The sequence below is a fragment of the Mustela putorius genome, unplaced genomic scaffold (assembly GCF_011764305.1).
Source record: "Mustela putorius furo isolate JIRA1106 unplaced genomic scaffold, ASM1176430v1.1 tig00537293_pilon_pilon_pilon, whole genome shotgun sequence".
Lineage (NCBI taxonomy): Eukaryota > Metazoa > Chordata > Mammalia > Carnivora > Mustelidae > Mustela > Mustela putorius.
In genome coordinates this window covers 1,597,148-1,617,943 of record NW_025422431.1, presented here as the reverse complement: position 1 = coordinate 1,617,943, position 20,796 = coordinate 1,597,148, and the positions used below count along the sequence as shown (strand labels likewise).

At 54.5% G+C, this 20,796-nt stretch overlaps 1 protein-coding gene across 4 annotated transcripts in view; it reads left to right on the top strand.

Moving 5' to 3' along the window:
* BABAM2 (BRISC and BRCA1 A complex member 2) overlaps positions 1 to 18,799 on the top strand; it is a 406,664-nt gene extending 387,865 nt beyond the window's left edge. For all 4 annotated transcript variants that reach the window (XM_004777487.3, XM_045073852.1, XM_045073853.1 and 1 more), the window contains one exon: positions 18,471 to 18,799. In XM_004777487.3, the coding sequence (XP_004777544.1) occupies positions 18,471 to 18,534 (64 nt within the window). In that variant the 3' untranslated portion in view covers positions 18,535 to 18,799. The remainder of the gene's footprint in view (positions 1 to 18,470) is intronic.
* Positions 18,800 to 20,796: the final 1,997 nt, after the last annotated feature.

Sequence of the window (20,796 nt, the reverse complement as noted above, 5' to 3'; positions counted from 1 at the left end):
GGGTGACACCCAGGTTCGGAGTGCCCCAGGGAGGCCTTGCACATATTCTGATTGGGATTGGGCTCTCCCCAGATCACCAGCACTCTTCCAGCCAGCCAGCCAGCCAGCAGATGTTTACTGTATTCAAAGTAGGTATCAGACGCCATGATAGTGGTACGTGGGACCCTTTCCCTGCCTTCGTGGAACCAGAGTTGGGTGGAAATGCCACATAAATGGTTGTTTTCTAAGGCAGCGCTGTGCGCCATGTGCACGGGGGAACGCAGTAGGAGAGAAAGGAGGTCTGTTTGCCAAGGTTGAGGAGGCTGACGTTGGAATATGGGTAAGATGTGCTGGAGGGAGGCCGTGCCTGCCACAGGGAAGAGACCGCCCGGAGGCTAGGAAGCAGGAGGTTCCGGGTAGCCAGGACGCACTGAAGAGGGCAGTGGTGGATGAGGCAGGAGAGAAAGAAAAGAGGCAGGTCAGAGTCTGCAGCCTGGAGGGAACATGAGCTCTGAAATCAGACCAACCAGAAGTCCAGTCCTGGTCCTGCCACTCTTTGGGAGTATTTTGTTACCCCTGTAGACGTTGGTTTTCTCATCTGCCCGTGAGGGAACAGTCCTCTTTCATAGAGGACTGTGAATGTTCGACGGGAAGTGGACGTATTGTTGGTGTTCGGCTAATCACCGTGGCTATTAACTGCTGAGACATTCGACCTTTTCTTCTGTGGGCAATGAGGGTTTTCTTTGATCCATAAAGTCCATATCCATGCAGTGTCCTGCCTGGGAGTAGATGTGTAAATCCCACTAGATCCTCCGCGGCCTGGGAACCAGTCACAAAGGCAGGAGGAGCGGAGTTCTGTGGTCATGTTGGAATGCTGTAAAGGAATGTTTGCCTTCAGTCCTTTCCCCCTTCTTTGCCACTTCAGGGCCCAGGGCTTTCAGAGACTGAATCATTTAATATCAGTAGATCCCATGCAATACTTAGAACATACTTATACTAAAAAGTTACTTGTTGTTTACCTGAAATTTAAATTTCACGGGACATCCTATACAAAAGGCCAGCCCAAGAATCAGTCACAACAGTCTGTGTGGCTTTCTGGGGGAAAGGGAGCTCAGTGGTCTTCTAGGCTTCTCTCGGGTTCGGTAAGCTCTGCACAGCTGGCCTTAGGCAGTGTCTTCAAGTCACATCCTGAGCAGAGATATGAAATGCTGGGGATGCCCCTGTGTGTGTTTGAGGGTCAGAGTAGGCATGATGGGAGCTGTCTTGTACGAGTCTTCCCGTATCGCCACCTCTTCCTTCAGAAAAGAAACCCATGCTTGCAGACAACTGGCAGAACGAAGACAGCCTTTGTGAACTGGTAACTTGTCTCACGGAAGAAGCGCCAGGTCCCTTTCACAGAGTTCTTCTTCTGGGAGCAATGCCAAAAGTGGGGACTTCAGCTGTCCCTTGTGGTGACTTGAGATGGCCATAGCAGGTGAGATTGTAAATGACCCAATGCCCCCTGCTCCGGTGAGTCTGAGGACCAGAGCCCTGGAGCCAGAAGGCCCATCCGGCTGCCTTGCTTTGGAAGCGAGACAAAGGAGACCCAAGAAAGGGAGCCCAAGGTTACTCGACCATTCAGAACTTGAGTCTGAGTTGAAGTCTGGGTGTGCAACCCTAGGCTCTTCAGTGTTAATTTAGGGGATCTGGAAACTTCCGCCACACTTGTCTAATTGATTTCTGAACATTTTCCCTGGGTTGCTTGATAACAGTACTCTCCAGATCCCCATCTGGCCGCGTGGCCTTTGGCGCTGCCATGGCCAGCTCTGTGTCTGACTCATCCCCTCCTTGAGGCCAAGTTTGTTAAGCCCCTGAGTGAGATCACTCCTGGTAGGGAGTGAATGCACTTTCGAAGACCAGCTTGATCTTGGCCTTCGCCGTTGGTGCCTCCGTGCTGATCTCTTTGCCCCACCCGACCCAAGCGCTCTGCGGTTGAGATGGAAAAATCCACCTTAGAGCAGATGGTTTTAACCTCAGTTGCAGAAGCATAATTTGTCCACGTAACATGAGGTGAAAATTAAAACAACGCAGGGCGTGGGTTTGAGCCGCACAGCGCCCTTGGGCTTAAGAGTGGCTTTGACCTATTCCTCCCAGATCAGAATGATTATCCAGCTGCCAGAGAGTTCTTAGAGGAATCACTTGATTAAATGGTGTCACGGGTGAGGTGGTATTAGCCCTAAGACCGGCTTTATCTGCACGCTCTGCAGGCAGACCTGACCGTGCAGGCAGGGCTGGCCCTCGCGGAGACCCGGAGCCGGGATCATGGGATCTTCCAGTCTTTTCATTTTCTTTTTCTTGCCACAACCTGTCACGAGACCAAGAAAACTTGTTTTGAAAATGCTTGACAGCCAAAACAACCTGTTCTCAAGCCCTGGACGACAGGGTTTGTCCTCTCTGACCACTTATACCCTGTTAGAGCTTTGACTAGCTGCTGACTGGAAAAAATGAATTTGCTGTTTTCTTCTCCTGTGTTTCACAGACAAGTGCCAGCGGCTTCACAGGAGCTTGTTCCCCTTTTCTCTCCAGCCCTTCACCAGAGACCTCTTAAGACTGGGCCAGAGTCTCACTGATGAAGCTTAGCAACATATACTTAGGAGGACATAACCGATGGTTACACCCGTGCCAGCCAAGCTTGATTATGTGGGTTGTCTTTGCCGTCCTATTAGACTTTAACCTGTGATTTTCCACTTGCATTTTGGGCCTCTCTGAAGTTAAATGTGGGAGTCAAACTCTCCGGTTACCCCAGAGGCTGGTTTGGCCTTCCACCCAGGTAGCTCTAAGGCAGGCAGCAGTGTCTGTGTTCCTCCCCCCAAGCCATGCAGGTCTCCGTCTTGGATGGTCTCCCTTTTGGAAGTCACTGTGAAGGAGTCACTTCACTCCTCCTCTGAAAATACTGGGGTTGAACTAGAATAAGAATTGGCAAACAACAGGCAGCTGCCTGTTTTTATAAATAAAGTTTTATTGGAACCCAGCCACACCTATTCATTTATATATCATCTGGGGCTGCTATCACAAGGGCAGAGTCAAACTGTAGCGAGAGGATATATGGCTCACGAAACACAAACTAATTACCATCTGGCCTTTTCCAGAAAAAGTTCGCTGATCCCGGGACTAGGTGATCTTTAGGGTTTGGGGATCCAACTTTCTCTGACTTTTGAACTTGCAATAGGCAGTTTTTGTATAGCGAGAGTTCCTGGAGTAACTACTGAGGAGCTTGACTCTCTCTTCCCAGTAGTAGCGACACAAAGCATGCTTTGAGATTGGTGGAATCTGCAGAGGGTGGGGACTTACTCTGCTCTTTTATGGTTTATTTTGCTACATGACTGTGTTTATTGGTCTGCTGGCTCTGGCATCCATCGTGTTCACCAGTTCTGGAAAAAAGACACCCCAGCTGTGCGGGTCTGACTGCATTCAGTAGCTTGGTTCAAGGTGGAACACGATTTGTACCTCCGTGGAAGAGAACACGGAGTGGTTGGCTTGACCACCACAGCAGTAAAAGGGAGCCAATGCTGCCCTGAGGACCCATCCTGCCCCTGTTCTGTGTTTTTCCCTGAGTCTGAACTACAAGGTGGGGCAGGAACAGCCCAGAGTGCTGAGGTAGGTTGGTGGCTGCAGTCAGAGAAACAGAAATGGGTCCTTAAAAGGCCTTAAAAAATTCAGAGACTAGGAGAGGACTCATCTCTTTCATCGTCTTCCCCCGTTAGCAATCCAAACAAGATTCTAATTTATGAACTTGGCGTCCTAGTGACAGGCAACCCCTGTGTGTGCTCCAGGTACATATATAATAGAGAAACCAAAGTACAGAAATGAATGGTCCTCTTCTCAGGGCCGATCTGGTCTATAAAGAACTTCTGTGCTCACTAGAAACGGTGCCCTCTTTGGGTTGGTGCGGAGCAGAGTTTAACTAATAGCTTTGGGTATGAAAAAAAAAAAAAAGGAAAAAAAGAAACCTGTCTGTTTCTGTGGGCATGTAGCACTGGGAGAACACAGAGCTTAGCCAGCAGAGTGGGGACGGAACTCCGGGCCGCCACTTGCTGCTTCGGCCAGACGCCTTTGTGTAGAGTAGAAGCTGCTTCCCGGATGTATCCGCATCTTAGAAGTCTGTGGGGTCTTTTCCCAGGGGCCTCGCTGGCTGGCAACAGGTTAACACTGCTTGGCCTCAGTTTCTGAGTCACTGCAGCCTGGGCTGGCCCCTAGCATGCCCGTTTTTACCTGTCCCCGTCAGCGGTGCTGCCTGGCAGGGGTGGCTGCAGCGTCTCAGAGCGGGAAGAGGGGTGCCCCACAGCCAGAAGCATGAAGACTTGGTCCCTTCCCAGCAGGCAGCATAGACCTTGATCTTCTTTAGGTGCCTATCGTGGAGAACCCACGTCCTGGCTCCTCTTTGCTCACTTCTGACCTGAAGCTGGCTCTCCGCTTTAGGAACACCCATGATTTTCCAGAGTTCTACCCCAGAGGTCAGATGCGAGCAGCACAAAGAAATCTGTTACGGGGTCCAGAATAGACGAGCTCACGGTGGCGGGAGCCGACCTCACTCACGAGGCATCGGGCTCCACGTCCCCCGGGGTGTGCAGTGACGCCATCCCACCGGGACAGCCCTCCTCCGTCGGGTGTGTTGTCAGAGTGGTTTCCAGGAGGTGGTTATGAACTCTCCACGGGTGAGATGGCTTTGTGGGCAGATCCGATTTCCAGCGCTCAGCTCCCGTTGGGAATTGTGTTTAGGCCAGCTGTGTGGGCAAATTTTGAAAGATTCCTAACCTACCGTTTTCATTCCGCATCCAGCCGTGGTTCTCAGCAGTTCCGAGGCTAGATGATTGGGAAGAAGGAGAAGCCAGGAGCCCACAGTAGCCCAGGACTTAAAATCTACTTCCTGTCCCCTTTCTTGGTTCTCAAAGGCTACCAGGAACAAGAGGAAATGTAGTTTGTCATTGTTTTAAGCCCCTAAAATGTGCAGAGCACTGTGCTAAGGAACAGAGTTTTGTGTCCAAGAGCAGTTATCTCTGTGCCCCAGAAAGACGCCGTCAGGAGGAAGAAGGTGGGCCATGGGCATTGGCACCCGGGGGGGATGGGGGATGGCAGCCCAGGGAAGCTGGCACCGGGGAATATCCCTGCAGTTAACTCAGGACCAGAGGCCCAGGGTCTGAGAGAAAGAAAGCTTACATTTAGCAAATGTTTCTGATTTTTAAAACGGAAAGCTCCTTCAGGTCACCAGGTTCACGATGATGCTGCGCGCTTTGAGCTGCAGATACAAAGGGCAGATGTGGGGTGGGGAACCGCACTGAGCAGGGCCCTCGCACTGCACCACGGCTAGGTCCCGAGAACCCTGTAGTGGAACGGGAGTGCCCCAGAGTCCTGCCCTTCCCACACCAAGCCTGTGGCTGCAGAAGACACAGAACACCTTCCCGGGCAAGCTGCTGCCACGAGGCACTAGCCTCGGCCCAGTTCCCCCTCTGCCTTTACAGCACAACTGAGCTCGGGTGGGTTCCCTGCTCTGCCCACGTCTGTCTCTTCCTGAAGTGCCTAGGGAGGGAGTAGAGCAACGGTCTCTATTTCATACACTTGATTGTTGCTTGGCTTAAAACGGGCTTATTTTAAAAGCATATTATAAACTATAAAATACCAAGTATCAAGTTGGTTCCTTTCCTCACTCAGCAAATATTAAATGCCTCCGGGATGCCGGCCCCATCCAGGCAGGGCTCCCAGGTACTCCAGACCGGCTCGTAGACAGGAGCGATTGCGTCTGTGTCTGTTGCCTTAAAGCGAGGCAGGAGTGAGCTGCTTGGAGTGTTCCTGCTGCCGTGTGGTGGGCGTGGAGGGCGGGAGCAGAGGAAACCAACATGGTCTGAGTCCTTGCCACGTGCCTGGCACAGGTTCCTCATCACAGCCGCACAAGCTGAGTCCTACGGGAAATACACAGAGATTCGGGGTGGCCAGGCAGCTTCCCGAGTGACACGCAGGAACCAAGTGACCGATCCATATTTGAATTCAGTTCCCTCCAACTCTCAGATCCACACGCAGGGATGGTTGCCGGGGGCTCCCCTTTGCCACAGAACGACCCTAGCAGTTTCTCTCTCTACACCCTTGGATTTTTCTCCTCCCAAATATCCCCCAGCTCAGTGACTCAGTCCAAATCCTAGCCAGAAATGATCCCTCCTGATTCTAGGCCAGAGAATGGGGATCATGTGAAAGGAAAGCAGGACGATGCTGTATCACCACGAGCCAAACGTTGTATTCACAAGGGGGCAGGTTTTAGGAAAACAACAGCCTTTGCTGCGTGCTCACAACTCCTCCCGTGGTGAGGCCCAAACCCTATACTCTGGGAAAGGGAGGGTGGGGTCTTTTCAGGCAGAAAGCTACCAACAAGGACCCAGAAGTCTCTCAAGGGAGATGTGGATTTCCCTCAAAGAGCTAGCTTCTGGAAATAAATGTAGCAAAGGATTTCATTTGCCCGCATCCTGAGGCCTCTCTTGCCTCTAACCTCCTAGAGAGGACAGGGGATTGCAGAACTCTTCTCCTTGTGTCTGTCCCGGCTCAGCGGCGGTGCCTCCTCCTCTTAAGTTTATTCTGATAAAGAAGGGCTAAAAAAGGAACAAACAAGGTTTCGTCTGACTTGGTCTCCAAGAACCAGTCCCCGCCGTTGACAGTTACGCCTGGACGTACTAGATCCAGGAACAAAGGATGTACATTCCTTGTTCGTCTGTCACGTGGCAGAACGTGGGAATATTTCTGTGTTGCTGAGGTGCAGTCCCCCAAGATGAACATGGAGGCCTCCAGTGTCTACACCAGAGGTGGTGGGGGATCTAAAGAGCCGGGTTCAAAGCTGGGCAGACCCAGGGCTTCAGAGCCAGTGACACCAGGGAGCTCCTGCCCACAGTGCTCAGGAAGGCAGCCTGGCCTCGGGGCCCTGAGTGCATGGTGGAGGCTCAGCTGCCCCAGCCATTCCATTCACAAGCCCCCCAAAACCTCGGCTGAACGTGTGCCACCTTGCTGCGCCCGAGGGTCATCACGGAAGCAGACAATGTGTATACAAGAGACATCAACCTGCAACCCCAAGCCATTGAGATAGGGTTTTTGTTCCAGAAGACACAAGTTGGACCCATGGGCGGGGGTCTGTCCCAGGGGACAGATTTCAGTTTAGACTAAGGCAAAACATGACAACTAGTAGACGTGCCTTGAAATAATGAGCTCTCCCTCGTGGAAGGTAGTCAGGCCAGGGCTAGAGGATCTCCCCTCAGAGGTACTGTTAGGGCAAGTCCTGCCCTAACAGGATCCTGAGATCTCCTCCATTCTGTCTCTGGCTGGTCCCAAATGAGTGTCTCCACGGTTGGCCCTCGAGCTCAGAGGCAGGACAGATACCACGGCTGGGGTGGGTAGCCGCGAGCTTGTCGAAGTCCCAGTGCTTATACCAGGCCTTGAGGGTTGGGTCGGTTAGGGTAGCGGGGGAGGCCCCCAACTTGTTGCGTGGTCCAGAAAGATTCCCTTTCCCTGCAAAGCAAACAAGTGCCTACTTAACTGGCTCCCAGCGTTGCGAAGGGGAATTAATTACTGTTTGTGATACACTTGAAGATTCCCCGATGAAAGGCCTTGTATAAATGCAAATTATTATTATTGTCATTAAAGATGCTAGACGTCTGGCCTGCTGGATAATGTCCTGGTCTAGCTCTGAGCAGAAAAGAAAGCCAGCTCCGGGCAGAAAGTTTGCTGTGGTTGATGCGGGACAATCACAGTAAGAAAGAGGTCCGGGAGGGCTTGGCACATGACTGTGAGAGTGAAGCCACCCAGCTCCTGACCAGAGTTAGCATGCCGCTCGCTGCTCCAGGAGCCCAGTGTCTGTGGGTTTCCGAAGGCCAGGGCCCGCTCAGGTTCATTCCTTGATCCCTGCAGGACCCGGCGCCGAGACCTGAGCAGGGGCTAGCCATGAATGAATGTTCGGTCGTCTGCCAGGCTGAGGGATGGACGGAAGACAGCCGGGATGTATGCTGGCCACTCAGTCTTGGGGTCCTGTGTCAGATCTGGAGACAAAGGAGAGCGATCTAGAAACCGCAGATATATGTGATGTCTCCGATGATGCTTATTAAGGCTTTGAGAGAACCCCTCGAGCAAAGCGCAGGGAGAGCTCATTTATTAATTACTGTTTCCACTTAAGACACCGTCTCTGGCTAAAGTGGTTGGATTGCGACCAAAGCAATAATAATAGTAATAATAATGGATAATAGTGTATTAGACCTGGACGTGAACTCAGAAGCCATCCCTTCTCTCGACCGAGGAAGCATCTGGGGTTCAGGGAGGTGAGGTGGCCAATCCCCAGGCACAGAACAAGTTAGAGGCAGAGCCAGAATCACACTTCAGCCCTTTCCACTCTAGTCTACAGCTCAATTATTTCAAGATAATAATACCTCTCATTTTATAGCACTTTACAGACATAGTCCTTCTCAACAGCCCTGGAGAGTTCTAAGATGCCAGGTGACCTTCCTGTTAAAGGACTTTCTGCCCTCTGCTCTTCTGGGGCTCCTTATTTAGCGAACATTCACAATGTCTGGCATGTGCAGCTGGTAGATGGCACGTGTCACATGACCTTTTCGTGGACATTCAGAGTAGGCCTCATGCTTCATCAGGGCGCCTGAGTACTTCCAGGAACCAGAGGGACAAGTGAGAGGGAGGCCAAGTTCACCCCTTTGTCCCTTGTTACTGCCGTCACAGTTTGACTCCAAAACCACCCAGTGCAGGTCCCCAGAGGGGGACTGAAGAGAGCACTCAACAGCCCTGGACACATGAACCTGTAAGAGAGAGGGCCGTTTAGGGGGCTGTGCAAGAACAGAGGTGGGTGTGAAGGGAGCTGGCAGTAAGTAGCTCTCGAAATTCGTAACCGGGCTGTGGGCAATTCTCGTTTTCACAGAGGGGACTGAAATATTAGCTAAGCTGATGTTTGGGAGGGGAGGATCCATGCATCAAAGCATGGAGTGGTTGGTCCCCAAGCACACCCCCTCACCGTAGACGACCGTCCTGGTGACTCAGCGTCCTGCAGCTGCCCCGAGGCAGACCCCTGCCCCCCCCACCGGAAGCCATGGCGGTGGGGAAAGAATGTGTACTTTGGGGTCAGTCAGCTCTGGATTCATAAGTAGCATTGCCACCAATTCCCTGTGTGATCTTAGAAAAGTTACTTGGCGTCTCTGAATCGTAGATTTCTCACTGGCAAGGACAGGTAATAAGGCCTCCCTGGTAGTAGGCCCAGGAGAAGGAGTCAACGTAAAGTAATACAGACGGAAGCAAACAGCACGATGTCTAGGAGGTAGTAGGCAGCCCCTCCCGTGTACTTACAGCTTTCGGGGTTCCTGCCATCCACAGGAACACATTTATTTTATATCCTCATCCAGTATTTATAACTCAAATAAAAGTTTCCTGGAAAACTGTTTCCCCCTGCCACAAATGACACATCCTGATTTTGTTTTGTTTCATGTTAATGCTCGTCGGGACCCACGAAGTGGGTTTTACAACCCGCTCCAGCCGTTACACCCATCACTGGAACCAGGGCGTTTGATGCCGTGTGTGGGTCTCACTTATCTTCACTGTATGTATGTCCTCCCTTTCCTTCCGGTCCTTCCTTCCTGCCCTTGTCTGTCTAGCCGACACGGGGGCCACAGCTAGCTGGGCACAGCATGGCAGGGCCCCGGGCTTGGTGCAGAGGGGAAGAGGCTCGCCAAGCAGGTGAGCTCCTCTTCCTGTGCTCTTCCCGGTCCTCTGCGGTGCCTCAGTGGGACCGACAGGACCCATAAGGCCCTCCGCCTGCCAGATTCTGTCTCCTGCCAGCCTGCTGGAGAACTTCGCTCCTCTCCTAGCCCAGCAGAGCCCACCTGGTTTCTGCGAAGGCCACTGCAGCCCAGCGGAGAGGGTAGGCCTCAGGCATCCTCTTCCATTGAATAATTTCGTCTTTCGGAATCTGCTATTCCTTCTGTAAGGCCCCGAGAGCCAGATGTCTGGGAATGGTCTTTCGGCGGCCAGGTGTGGGGATAAGACTGGAAAGAAGAGGGCGCATGGCCATCCTTGTAGCCTCTCCCCCGTGTGTGCAAGGGGCATCTATCTGTGTACACCCAGCTGTCGGAGGGGGCGGGACGCAAGCACCCAGGGAGCAGCCAGGGGCCCAGGCAGCCAGGGAAGACACGAACTACAGCCTCCAGCTGCCGAGAGTCAAAGTGAGAGAACCCAGATTTAGGCAGACACCACTTTATAGCCCCAGGGAGATTCTCTAGGGAGAACAGCACTCTTTTATGCCCTAAAGAGTTGATTTGCTAAGCATTTCCTAGTCCTTTGGGGGTCTGGCCGTCTGATGGGGAGGCTGATGCTTGGCAGTGCTGAGTAGGAGCCTTGGGCTGTGCCTGCTGGAGTGTGACTCGGGGACGACCTGCCCTCGGCCCGGCCAGCTCAGCTGGGACCCTGAGCACTTCCTCTTTGAGGTCTAGCCTTTGGTTTTTCCCCCCTTCGCTGACTAAGAGGGGAGGGTAATCTGTGACCTTGGCAGTGACTCACAGCCATCAGACAGGCGGTCCGCTTCTCCCCAGTGCAGGTGAGCGCAGGAGAAGCCCTTGCCCTGGCCAGGCCAGTGGAGGAATCTTGGTCCCCACCACCAGCATCCACACGGCTGTTGGCCAGAGCCAGGGCTCGGCTCCTGTTCGTGTAGCCTGGGGCGGAGCAAGCAGAAGATTGGTGCCCGCGGTCGAGGCACCTGGCACCCGAGGCGTGGTGGGCAGGTGCAGATTGGGAGACAAGATGAGCCCCCAGGGCTGTGGCTCTGCTCTGGGGTCCCAGGCAGCACCACACTCCTTAGCCCCCAACACCTACTATCTGGCTTCCTTCTAGCCAGGTACACCCCGTCATCTCAGCCCACCCCCCTGCATGGGGGCCCAGCCTCTCTCAGGGGCCACACGGGCACCCTCTCTTCCCAGCCTCTCATCAGGTAGGTTCAGGATGGAGACAGCGTCAGGCTGAGAGGTACAAGTTAGAGAGGACTCTATCCCTAGAGTCCCGCCCAGCTAGAGAGACTCTGGCCCTAGCTCCAGGGCCTCTGGTCAGCCTTGGGGCTGGCCTGCCTCCCTCCCTCCCTTCCTTCCTGCGCCAAGTTGGTATTCGTTTGCTGTGAGGCCCAAAGGACGCAGGGATGGGTGAGTACCACCACGGGGCTGCCATCAGGGAGTGTAAGCTGGCTGGGGGACAGCGGCTGGGATGTGACAGAGGTGGAGCCCGTGGAGGACGGGCGCCCTGGGGTTGGGGGAGGCTCAGGAACCCGTAAGGACTCCCGTCCCTCCCTGTCATTTGGCTAGCTGGCCTGTCCTGCCCTCCCCCGCCTTCTCAGTACACAGCCCCCCGGGATGCCCCGCAGGCAGGGACACCTGCAACCCTTGGGAGCAAGGCCTCACCCCTGCAGTTGCAGAAGCCAGCTGTAAGCTAGCATAGCCCAGAGGAACTGGCCAGGCTCCAGAGGGCCTCCTTGGAGAGCCTCAGAAGGAGAGAGAACCACTAGGTAATTTTGATCATTTTAGTAAGCATTTAAAGACACCCTATGATTTAGCAGGAGCCAGATTTCATCCCAATACTTTGATGTCTAGAAATGGCTCCTGGTTGGTTGGTTGGTGAAGTCCTCCTAAAACAGCATTTGATTTAATTCAACACATACTGGGACGACGGTCCTAGCCGTCGATCGTCTCACAGGCGAGGAGCCCGAGCTGTACAAGACATCGTCTAGACACCAATCTAAACATTCCAGACTCAAGGCAGACCACGGCTGGGCCTGAGGTCGGAGGCCCAGCATGCCGCGGAATCCAGCAGAGGGACAATCAGTTCCAGCTGAGGGCGAGGGCGCTGCGGGAGCCTGGGAGCGTGTGAGGCAGTGTGCCCATCACCCGTCAAGCCTTCGCATCTCAGGCATGTTGGTTTCCTTGTTTGGCAAGTTAGGACCCCCCTAAAAATGAACCAGGCATGCTCAGAGGTTGGCACATTTCGGGCAACTGTGGGAACCAGTTACAACCACTTGTTTGTTCCAGAAGCCCGCACCAGAGAGCCAGGCTGACGTCGCCTGGGGCACAGCCACAAAATGAGCTCCCATTGTGCCAGTCATTTGCCCACCAAGGCACCCAGAGTGGGATGGGGCGGTCTTCACAAGGGCCTTTGCCCTTTGGGGTGAAGGGCAATAGGACCAGGTCTCTCTGTAGAGATCCTATTTTAGGGATGACCTCTATGACACGAGGTCCGTATTTACAGCAGCCGCCGGGAACAACGAGGACAAGGCAAGACCCCGAGCAATGATTAGCAGGTCTTGCCTCACACTATTTACGGGACGCCTTTGATTTTCAGACCACAATCGGTTTTCATAGGACTGATTAAAAACATGTGCCAGTGGAAGTCACAGCTGCAGAAGAAAAGTGGAAAAAGAAATGAGCCTTAGATGTTTTGGAACTTGCCTCTATTTGCAAAAATGAATTCTGACTTGATTTATATTTCCTTGATTTACTGACAATGAGGGTCGTGTCCCCGAACCGCTTCTCCTGCCCCGCCCCCTCTCCACCACCGCCTTGGCCTGACTCCGGCAAACAGCACAAAGCTCATCTCATGATTGCCCAGCGAAAAGTATTTTTGAATTCCAGAAAGAGACGACTGCGTTCTGCTTCGGAAGAAGATGATTGTTTAGGCTTTTGTGAAATAAAAAAGTCCCGAGTAAGAGTCTGAAGAGGCAGCAAGGCCACGGGGTCTCCTGTGTGGCCTCCTGTGTGGCCCTGGGGTGGGAAGACACACTCCTGTGGCCGGAGATCAGGGTACCACTGGGTAGGTACCTTTCCTGAACTCACGAAGCTTCTGTTTTCTTGCCTGCAAACGGAAAGCAGGGCTTCCTGCCACACTCGGCATGCTGGGAGCGCCGGCCACATTTAACCTGCTTCGTGTCGTTCCTTCCCTTTCTCCTGAGTCCCCAGTCTCTGCGGGCTTTATTTTCAGTTTTTGCTCTTACTTTCTTAAAGCTGTACCAATTCCAATGTTGAGATGCTGTTTTCTTCTTTCAAAAAGATCCGTTGAATAAATACGGAACTGCAGTTACAGGAGGGAAAACCCCTGTGGATGAGCCTTTTGGGGGCAAAGTTCCTAACTGCCTTCTCCTGAAGTTCGGAGGATTTCCCTGATGGCCGCTGTCATAACTCCAGGGTCTGCAGAGCCCCTTCCACAGAACAATCACAGATGATTAATAAGAACTTGGGATGGCACCTTCCCTTGGTGGGAGGACAGAGGGACAGCCCAGGAGTCAGCCTTCCGTCTCTCTCATGAGCTGCCTGTGGTATCCCGAAGCCTCTTCTTGGAGCCCTGCAGGATTCATCACTAACCTGGTCTTGGTGAAGGAGCTTGGTGGCTAGTCACAGCGGCCACCCCGCCTCGCCGCCCTGCCACCTCTTGCGACTGTGCTGTGCCAGGCCTTGGCCTTGGGCTTGGCTAGGGCTCTCATGTAACAGAGTAGTTAAGTGGCTTGCTCAGGGTCGTCGCATGGATATCTTATAAGAGACCATGAAGTATAAATCTTTCTGTTATGGGTGAGGAAACTGAGTCCCAGTTCCAGAGGATGCACCAATCCAAGGCCTGGACTAGGGCCCATGTCTTCTGTTCATGCTTCAGGACTCTTTCCACCTGACCCACCGTCTCCCCCTTACCATACCTACTGCCCTGAACAGAAGATCTGTTGCAGGCCCCAGCCCACTTTGATATACCCCCATCGTGGGCATCCAGAGCCCCGGGATTCTTAAACATCCCTCTAGTTCCCAGCTGCCACCCCCTCCCTGACCAGAGCCTGGCACAGGAGCAGAGCCAGCAGGCTTGGGCAAAGGACAGCAGAGCCTGCAGGTGCCTCTCAGCACACAGCTCACCCTTAGAGAGCCCAGGTGTGCCGCCAGCAGCCCTGGACTGGGTTTCAGGAGATGCACAGTGCTCTGCAAGTTTGAAGTTAGCCAAGAAGCCACGTCAGAAGGGATGAACGGAGGGCAGCACCCAAGGCCCCCTTCTTCCACACAGGGACTCGCTCTTCTGCAGCCATACATGCTCTGGCTGTTCCCACAGACTCACATCCTCTGCCCTTAGACCCAGTTTGGTCCCAATGGGAGCTGTTGACATCTACCAACCATCTTTTCAACCAGGCACTGGGCCAAGGCTGACTTGGGCCATCTCATTTAATCCTGATGAGGATTACCCTTCGAGGCAATGTAAGGCTATTTTTCCCCTTTTAGAGTTGAAGAAATTAAAGCTGAAGAGGTGAGTCTCTTGCCCAAGCAATACAGGCAGGGGCAGTGCTGGGCCAGGAACTCAGGTGTGGCTGGTTCGAGCGCGCACACCACACGCACTGCCTCGTCCTTCACGCCCGCAGCCGACAGGGCCTGGGGATCACCAGACTTAGCTCCCTGCTTGGTATGTGAGGAACCTGATGCCTGGAGAGGGGAGAGATGTCCTGCGGAGCACCCCGTTCCCTGACTCCTGGCCGGAGGGGTCTGTCTGCCTCGCTCCCTGCCCGGCCACTCCTGCTCTGAAATCACGGGAAACCTACCCAGCTTTTCTTCAGCTTGGGGTCAGTTCTTCCGGTTTTATTCTTCTCACCTGAGACTCTGGGATTGGCCTGAGCTGTGATTTCATAACACCCAGAGCAAAGGGACCACCACCAGTGAAGAGGGTCAGAACCTTACTTTGTCCTGAGGCATATTTAGCTCGAATTTGGTCTAAAAATAAATGCCCTTCCAGCGTGAATGGATAGAATGATGAGTTTAACTGACTCAGGGCCTCTCTCCCCACAGCTCCTCTTGGCCGTGAGCGGGAGGTGAGGAGACGGGCCCTTTGCCACCCGCAGCCCACCACGCTTTAAAGCTTGCCATGCGTTTTGTCTTTGGGTCAAAGAGTTTTTAAAAGGTGGCAGATAACTAGTGCCTTTGGCAAGGTATGCCTTGGGCAGTTCTCCAGTTTCTCTGATAAAGAGTGAAATAAATGAAAACAAAATCTATAACTGGGTGGGAGCCGGTTGTCATTTCCCCCTTCCGCCTCCCCCGTCTCCCTGAAGTGACTTCGTGAGGAGGCAGCGGAGCAGCGCTCACTGACGACAGCTGGTAGCCTCATGGCTCTTGACAGCCCTTCTCCACACTGCTTCCCCTTGGCGTCACGCGGCTCACCCTGGCAGGGAAAGCCCAGGACAGAACAGGAAACTTCAGAACTTTCTGAAGGAGGAAAGAGCTTCTCTAGAGCAGGCTCCCTCTCGCCAAGACCTTTCCGTCTGAGGAGCTGGGAGTACGGCAGCCCCTACCCCAGAAGTTTCCAAGGAAAAACTGAGTGGATCAGATTTGCTTCAGGAGCCGTGTGACCCTGGGCCTGCAGCGCCGGAGGTGCGGGGAGTGCGCCGTGCCCCACAGGGCGCGCCCCAGTATCAGGCAGCCCCATCGAGCTCCTTCTCAGGGGCCTGCTGTGGGGCCAGCTTGTACCCTGGGGCGGGGACACTGCCCTGCGCAGGGGTGCCTGGGTCGGTCACATGCCATGGGGTACTTCAAGCAGCAGTGCAAAGGCAGTGGACGTTGGCAGCGGCCTGTCTGTCGCTGACCCTTAAGGATGGGCCACCAGGCTCCTCTCCGGTGAACGCGTGCGTGTCACTGGGCTAACAGCAGTGGATGGAATGGGGAGGGAGGACTTTCCTGCATTTGTGGGTGGTGACAGACAGCCGGCAGGGTCCCTGCCCACATGGTCCCATGCAAGCATCATGTCAGGGTGGGCTCATCACCCCTGCTCACCGGGCGAACACAGCCCAGAGCTTCCCTTGGCCACCCATCCTCACTCTGGGGCTGTGGCTCTTCGGGCCTCATCGCAGTGGCTCTGGGCCGTAAGGACTAGTGTAGCCGTGCAGCTGGCGGAAAGGGGCTTTGAGCTCAGAGAGGGTGACCGTTGGGCTGGCTCAGGACCGCGTCGAGCAGGATGTGGATGGAAGAGGGAGCTTTATCCTTCTTTCTCACTAACTGTTGGCATAATTTGAAGTTTGAGAATGGACTGCGTTTTCTTCTTCTGTACCTAGATACCACTTTTGTCCACTCCCGGAGGCTACGTCTCTCTTCTTAGTAGCATGTCATGGACCTGCCTTAACATTTTACAAACCCGCAGCCATCAGTGGATATGTTAATGACAGCCACTGAGGTGGCACTGAGTGCTGTCCGTGAGCTGGCAAGTACCACATATGCGAATGTGACAGACACCGGGAGAAGCACAGAGACTGTCTGTAGGCAGAGAGAGAACTTCTTGGTCACCAGGGAAGACTTGATAGGAGCCAGCGCACTTGGCCTGAGCATGAAGTGGAAAATGACACATGAGAAGAAGAGCAGGTGGCCTGACTGGAGGAGGGGGCTTGCATCCTGGACCATGCCTGCGCTTTGGGGGGTCTGTGACATCCTCCCAATGCCCCCAGTTGCAGGGCGGGGAACTTCCGTGCAGTTTTTCTGGGAGAGGATTCTTCGTTCTTTTAGCTTTTCAAGGGAGGGGTGCGTGAGCCTAAAAATGTAACGAAAGGGCAAAAACGATTTCTTTGACATGTTGGAGCCAGAGAGTGAAAACCACTGAGTGCCAGGCTGCACGTCTGGGGAACATGCAGGGTCTTGGTTGGGGGAGTGACAGACAACCACACTTCAAGAAAATGTGTTCGGTTGCAACAGAAAGCCCAAGTCCGCCTGTGTCCAGGGGAGAAACAGCCTTCAGCGGCAGTTTTGTTGAAGGTCAAGACCAGGAGCCAGGGCGTGTCATGAAGGACAGAGGGGACATTGTGGAGGAAGAAGACGAACCTTCAGGATAAATTCACCACGGGGCTTTAGGGAGAGGTAGAAACAGGATTCGGGCACAGAAATGCAAATGGGCCAAAGCACGTTCAGACACATGCTATGGAGGAGCCCTTCATTTGGGGGGCACCGGTTTAAACTGCAGGGACACCCATAGGTGGCTGGAATGTGGGACTGGAAGTTCCTGGGAGAAGTGAGGGTCGTTCTGTGCCGAAGGGGGTGAGTCTGAGAACAGCACCATGTGTGAGGGGCGTGGGGGGCGAGACAGGAGGGTTCCACAGAGAGAGTTCGTCAGGGGCATGGCAAGGAGAAGGGAGGTAGACCTAGAATGCCGGGTGTCACCTGGGGCACGGCTCCCTGAGAGGGGAGCCCGCGGAGGCCAGGGCCGGTGTGAAAGAGGTTGCGGTTGACTTGGTGCTGGGGCAGCAGGCAGGCCGTCAGGTCTCGTGTGACTGCACTGGGGGACCCCAGGGCCTGTTGAGTTGTGCAGGGCTACTCATTCCTGCACCGGCGGAGCCTTTTTGGGGGCCTTGGTGGTACTGGTGGTGACCGGGCTTCTAGGTGGCCCTTCCTGGTTCATGTCACGGTTCCAAGTGAGCCACTCAGACAAGTAGGGTGTGACTACTCTGGCCTCGTGTGAGAACAGTGCTGGGGAGAAGCAAGTAAGTGGCAAGCAGGGTGACCAGGGGCAAGGGGTGCCACCCTGCCCCTCCACTTCCTACCTCACCTGCTGTTTTCCTGCAGAGCTTCGAGTTCCAGGCTCACAGTGGGCCGCCCCCTGCCACCAGTCCCTCCTCCTGCTGTGTTTCTTGCCTGGAACACGGAATGCTTCCCCTACCTCAGCCCAGCGCCTCACGGTACCCCCATAGATGCCCTTACCGCCTCAATTGGCGTTACAATGTGTTGGTCTGCTCCTCTAAACTGGGATCTCCTGCTGGCAGGGGCCCTGTCCAGGTCCTCTGGCAGCCCCGGGCATCGTATACCATGCCTGGCAGAGCAGGCCCATGCAGAATGTGGAGCCCATCTCTACCGATTCAAATCTGGGTGCCAGAAAGGCCAGACGGTCCGCCCCAGATCCTTTACCTCTCCGTAAGCAGCCAAGGAAACTTCTCTTGATACCCAGCCTGGATTTTTTTCCAGCAGACCAGACTGCACATATGTTTGGAAATAAATGGAGACCATGAAACACAAGAAACCCTTTTTATTAGACCCTCTTTGTATGAAGTCAAAGATCCAACCGAGTGAAGAGTACAGCTCTCTTTATATTTCTGGTCACAGAAACGACAAGGTGGCTGGCTGGGCCACTCTCTGGCTTGTCGCGGGGGTCGGGCTCTCATCTTCGGCCTGGGAGAGGCAGAGGGAGCCCGCGTACTGGTGTCTAACAGGACCTGGCAGCCTGGAAAGTCTGCATACGGGCCCTTGAAAGACCCGTGCACGATAGTACAGAAGTGAACTGCTTGCACCTCCCTTGGAAAAATCCAGAGAGTTTTGCATCAGCAGGAAAGGGAAATCCAATTCAAGAGGCATGAACAATAAGTAACAACTGTTCTGAGTTAGGTTGAAAGCTCTGAGTTGCACTTTTTTCCAAGTTGTTTGTGCTAACCGCAATTTTTTTCTTCTCCCCCTCTTTCCCACCAGGGCTTATTTCAAAACCTTTGTCCCTCAGTTCCAGGAGGCAGCGTTTGCCAATGGAAAGCTCTAGGAAACACCAGCATTGAGAGGTGGCCAGCCAGACTGCTCTGTCCACATGCGTGTCAGCACATATGGCCGCTTCCTGGAAGCCACTTGGAATGCCTTCATGGTAGCGTTTTGCTCACGCAGCAGCTTTGCACGCCCTGCCCGGAACCCAGACCGAAGCCAGCTGGCACTAACCTGGGCCCTCGGGCCCCCACCTCTGGCCACTCCCTCTTTGTTTCCTTCGGTATACTTCATAGTTGGAAGAAATAAAATCACAGATTCTGACAACAGTTCTTTTCCGGGGAAAGTAAGACATCACAAATGCACACACCCCGATTTCAGGAAAGCCTTTGTCTCTGAGACCTCATTTAAGTGTCAAGAAGAAAACCCCTTCGCCTTTATTTTTCCCTGAAATACGTGTCGTGTGTGTGTGTGTGTGTGTGTGTGTGTGTGTGTGTGTGATTTCCCCAGCATTTCCCACTTGGGGCTGCTCTCCATTGGAAAAGGTGCTGCCTGAGTGAATCTGGCCTCTCTGTGTGGTCTCAGCCTCCCAGCCAGCCAGGACCCTGGCCGCTGCTCAGGAGCACATAGGACCCAGCACCCCCTCCAGCCCTGCCCCCCACCCCAGCTCCCTGCGTGTGCACCGTGTGCACAGAGGCAGTCATTAAAGTTTGCTGAATGGGCCGGTGACTCCGTCCAGCCCGCTCTCACATCACTCAGCCCTCCCTGGGCTGACGGGCGAGCTCTTTGGGCTTCTGCAACCCTGTGTGCATCGTACCTAGAGAACAGAGGTTGGGCCTTGTGTTCCGTCACTGGCGTATCTGAGACAGCTGGGTTCAGGCCACTTGGCTGTCATCCAGGGACAGAGCAGGGCAGATACCCTGAGGAAGTTCCTCCTGTCCTGTATTCGTGGATTGTCACAGCCTGACGGGGTCTCAAGACACCCCCGTTGTTTTCACCCCCCGGCCCTCTCCCCTGCTTCTCTCTTACGTGTACAGAGAGAAGTGAGGCCCAAGAGCTACAGAAACTCCCCTGGCAAATGGGGAGCAAATCTGGAGGTGGGGGCCAGGCGTCTCCGTTCCCACCACAGGACTTCCCTTAGCTTAAGCACAGGCTGAGGACAGCCAAGCTGACCCCTTGACAAGGCTCACAGTTTCTCGCTTAGCACGGTAGCGGGCTAAAGGCTTTCCACTAGGGAGGGAGGACGGCGCACAGAGGTGAGAGAAACGAGCAGCGGCCTGCATGGCCTGCGCGCTCCCTTAGCCCACCCGACCTCCCCGGACAAGGTGAAGCCCCAGCCCACCTGTTGGGTTTAACGGGCCTCTCACCGTTCTCTTGGTTCCCCCTGTGGTTCCTAGAACCCAGTTTTCCTGTGTGAGCCTGAAGGGGAACCAGATGAGGGTCCTTGTGGGGACCACGGAGGGTTTCCTCTCCTTCCTGGATCCTCCAGCACCCAGGAATACTCCCAGGAGGCAGAACAGCTCAAACAAGCCCCCCCCCACCCCCACTGGCTACCAGCTGAACAACTGCCCCACTCTGGGTTCTTACGCCCGTGGGTACTTTGTCCCCTGCCCCAGAACCTTGGGAACTCCCGTGACAGAGAAAAGTCCAGTGCCCTGTGTCCACACCCAAGATCTGCCCTTAGCCAGCTGTCTGACCTCGAGTGAGCCCCGTCTCTGTGTCCTACAAGGCCTCCTCGGGAACCCCCCGACTCCCTGGGAGCTGTCTTGAGTGCTGCTGCTCTGGCCGCCCCTGTAGTTCAGCCGAAGCAGTTCTTCACTGGTCGGGGCCGGGACGTGGGGACTTCAATAACACTCCCCAGGGGCTCCCTTTGAGCCCTAAGCCGGCTGACCACCCCGGAATCTCTTCTGCCCCTGGGCAGCCGACTGCCCACTCGACCTCAGTGCAGCCGTGTGCCATGCATCCCTCGCTCTGCCCTGTGACACTGTCCCTCAGGACTGCTGTGGCCATGCGCCCCCCCCCCACTTGGATGGGGCATGGATGGGGCTCACAGCCCACAGAGCCAAGAGTCAACTGCGTCAGGTGTGTTTCAGACCCGGTAGGGGAGCCTGGCGCCACTTCCAGCAGTGGGCGGTTGGCAGATGTGGGGACAGGGTGAGGTCACATGGCATGGCCTGGGACTCTTGGCCTTTCAACAGCCCGGCAGTCGTGACGGCCGCCAGCAGTGAGCAGTGTGATCTGGGGCGGGGGGTTACCCACACGCGTAGGCCAGCCAGGCTATCAGTGACTCGTCTGCACATCTGCAAAGCTGGCACGCTCTGACCAG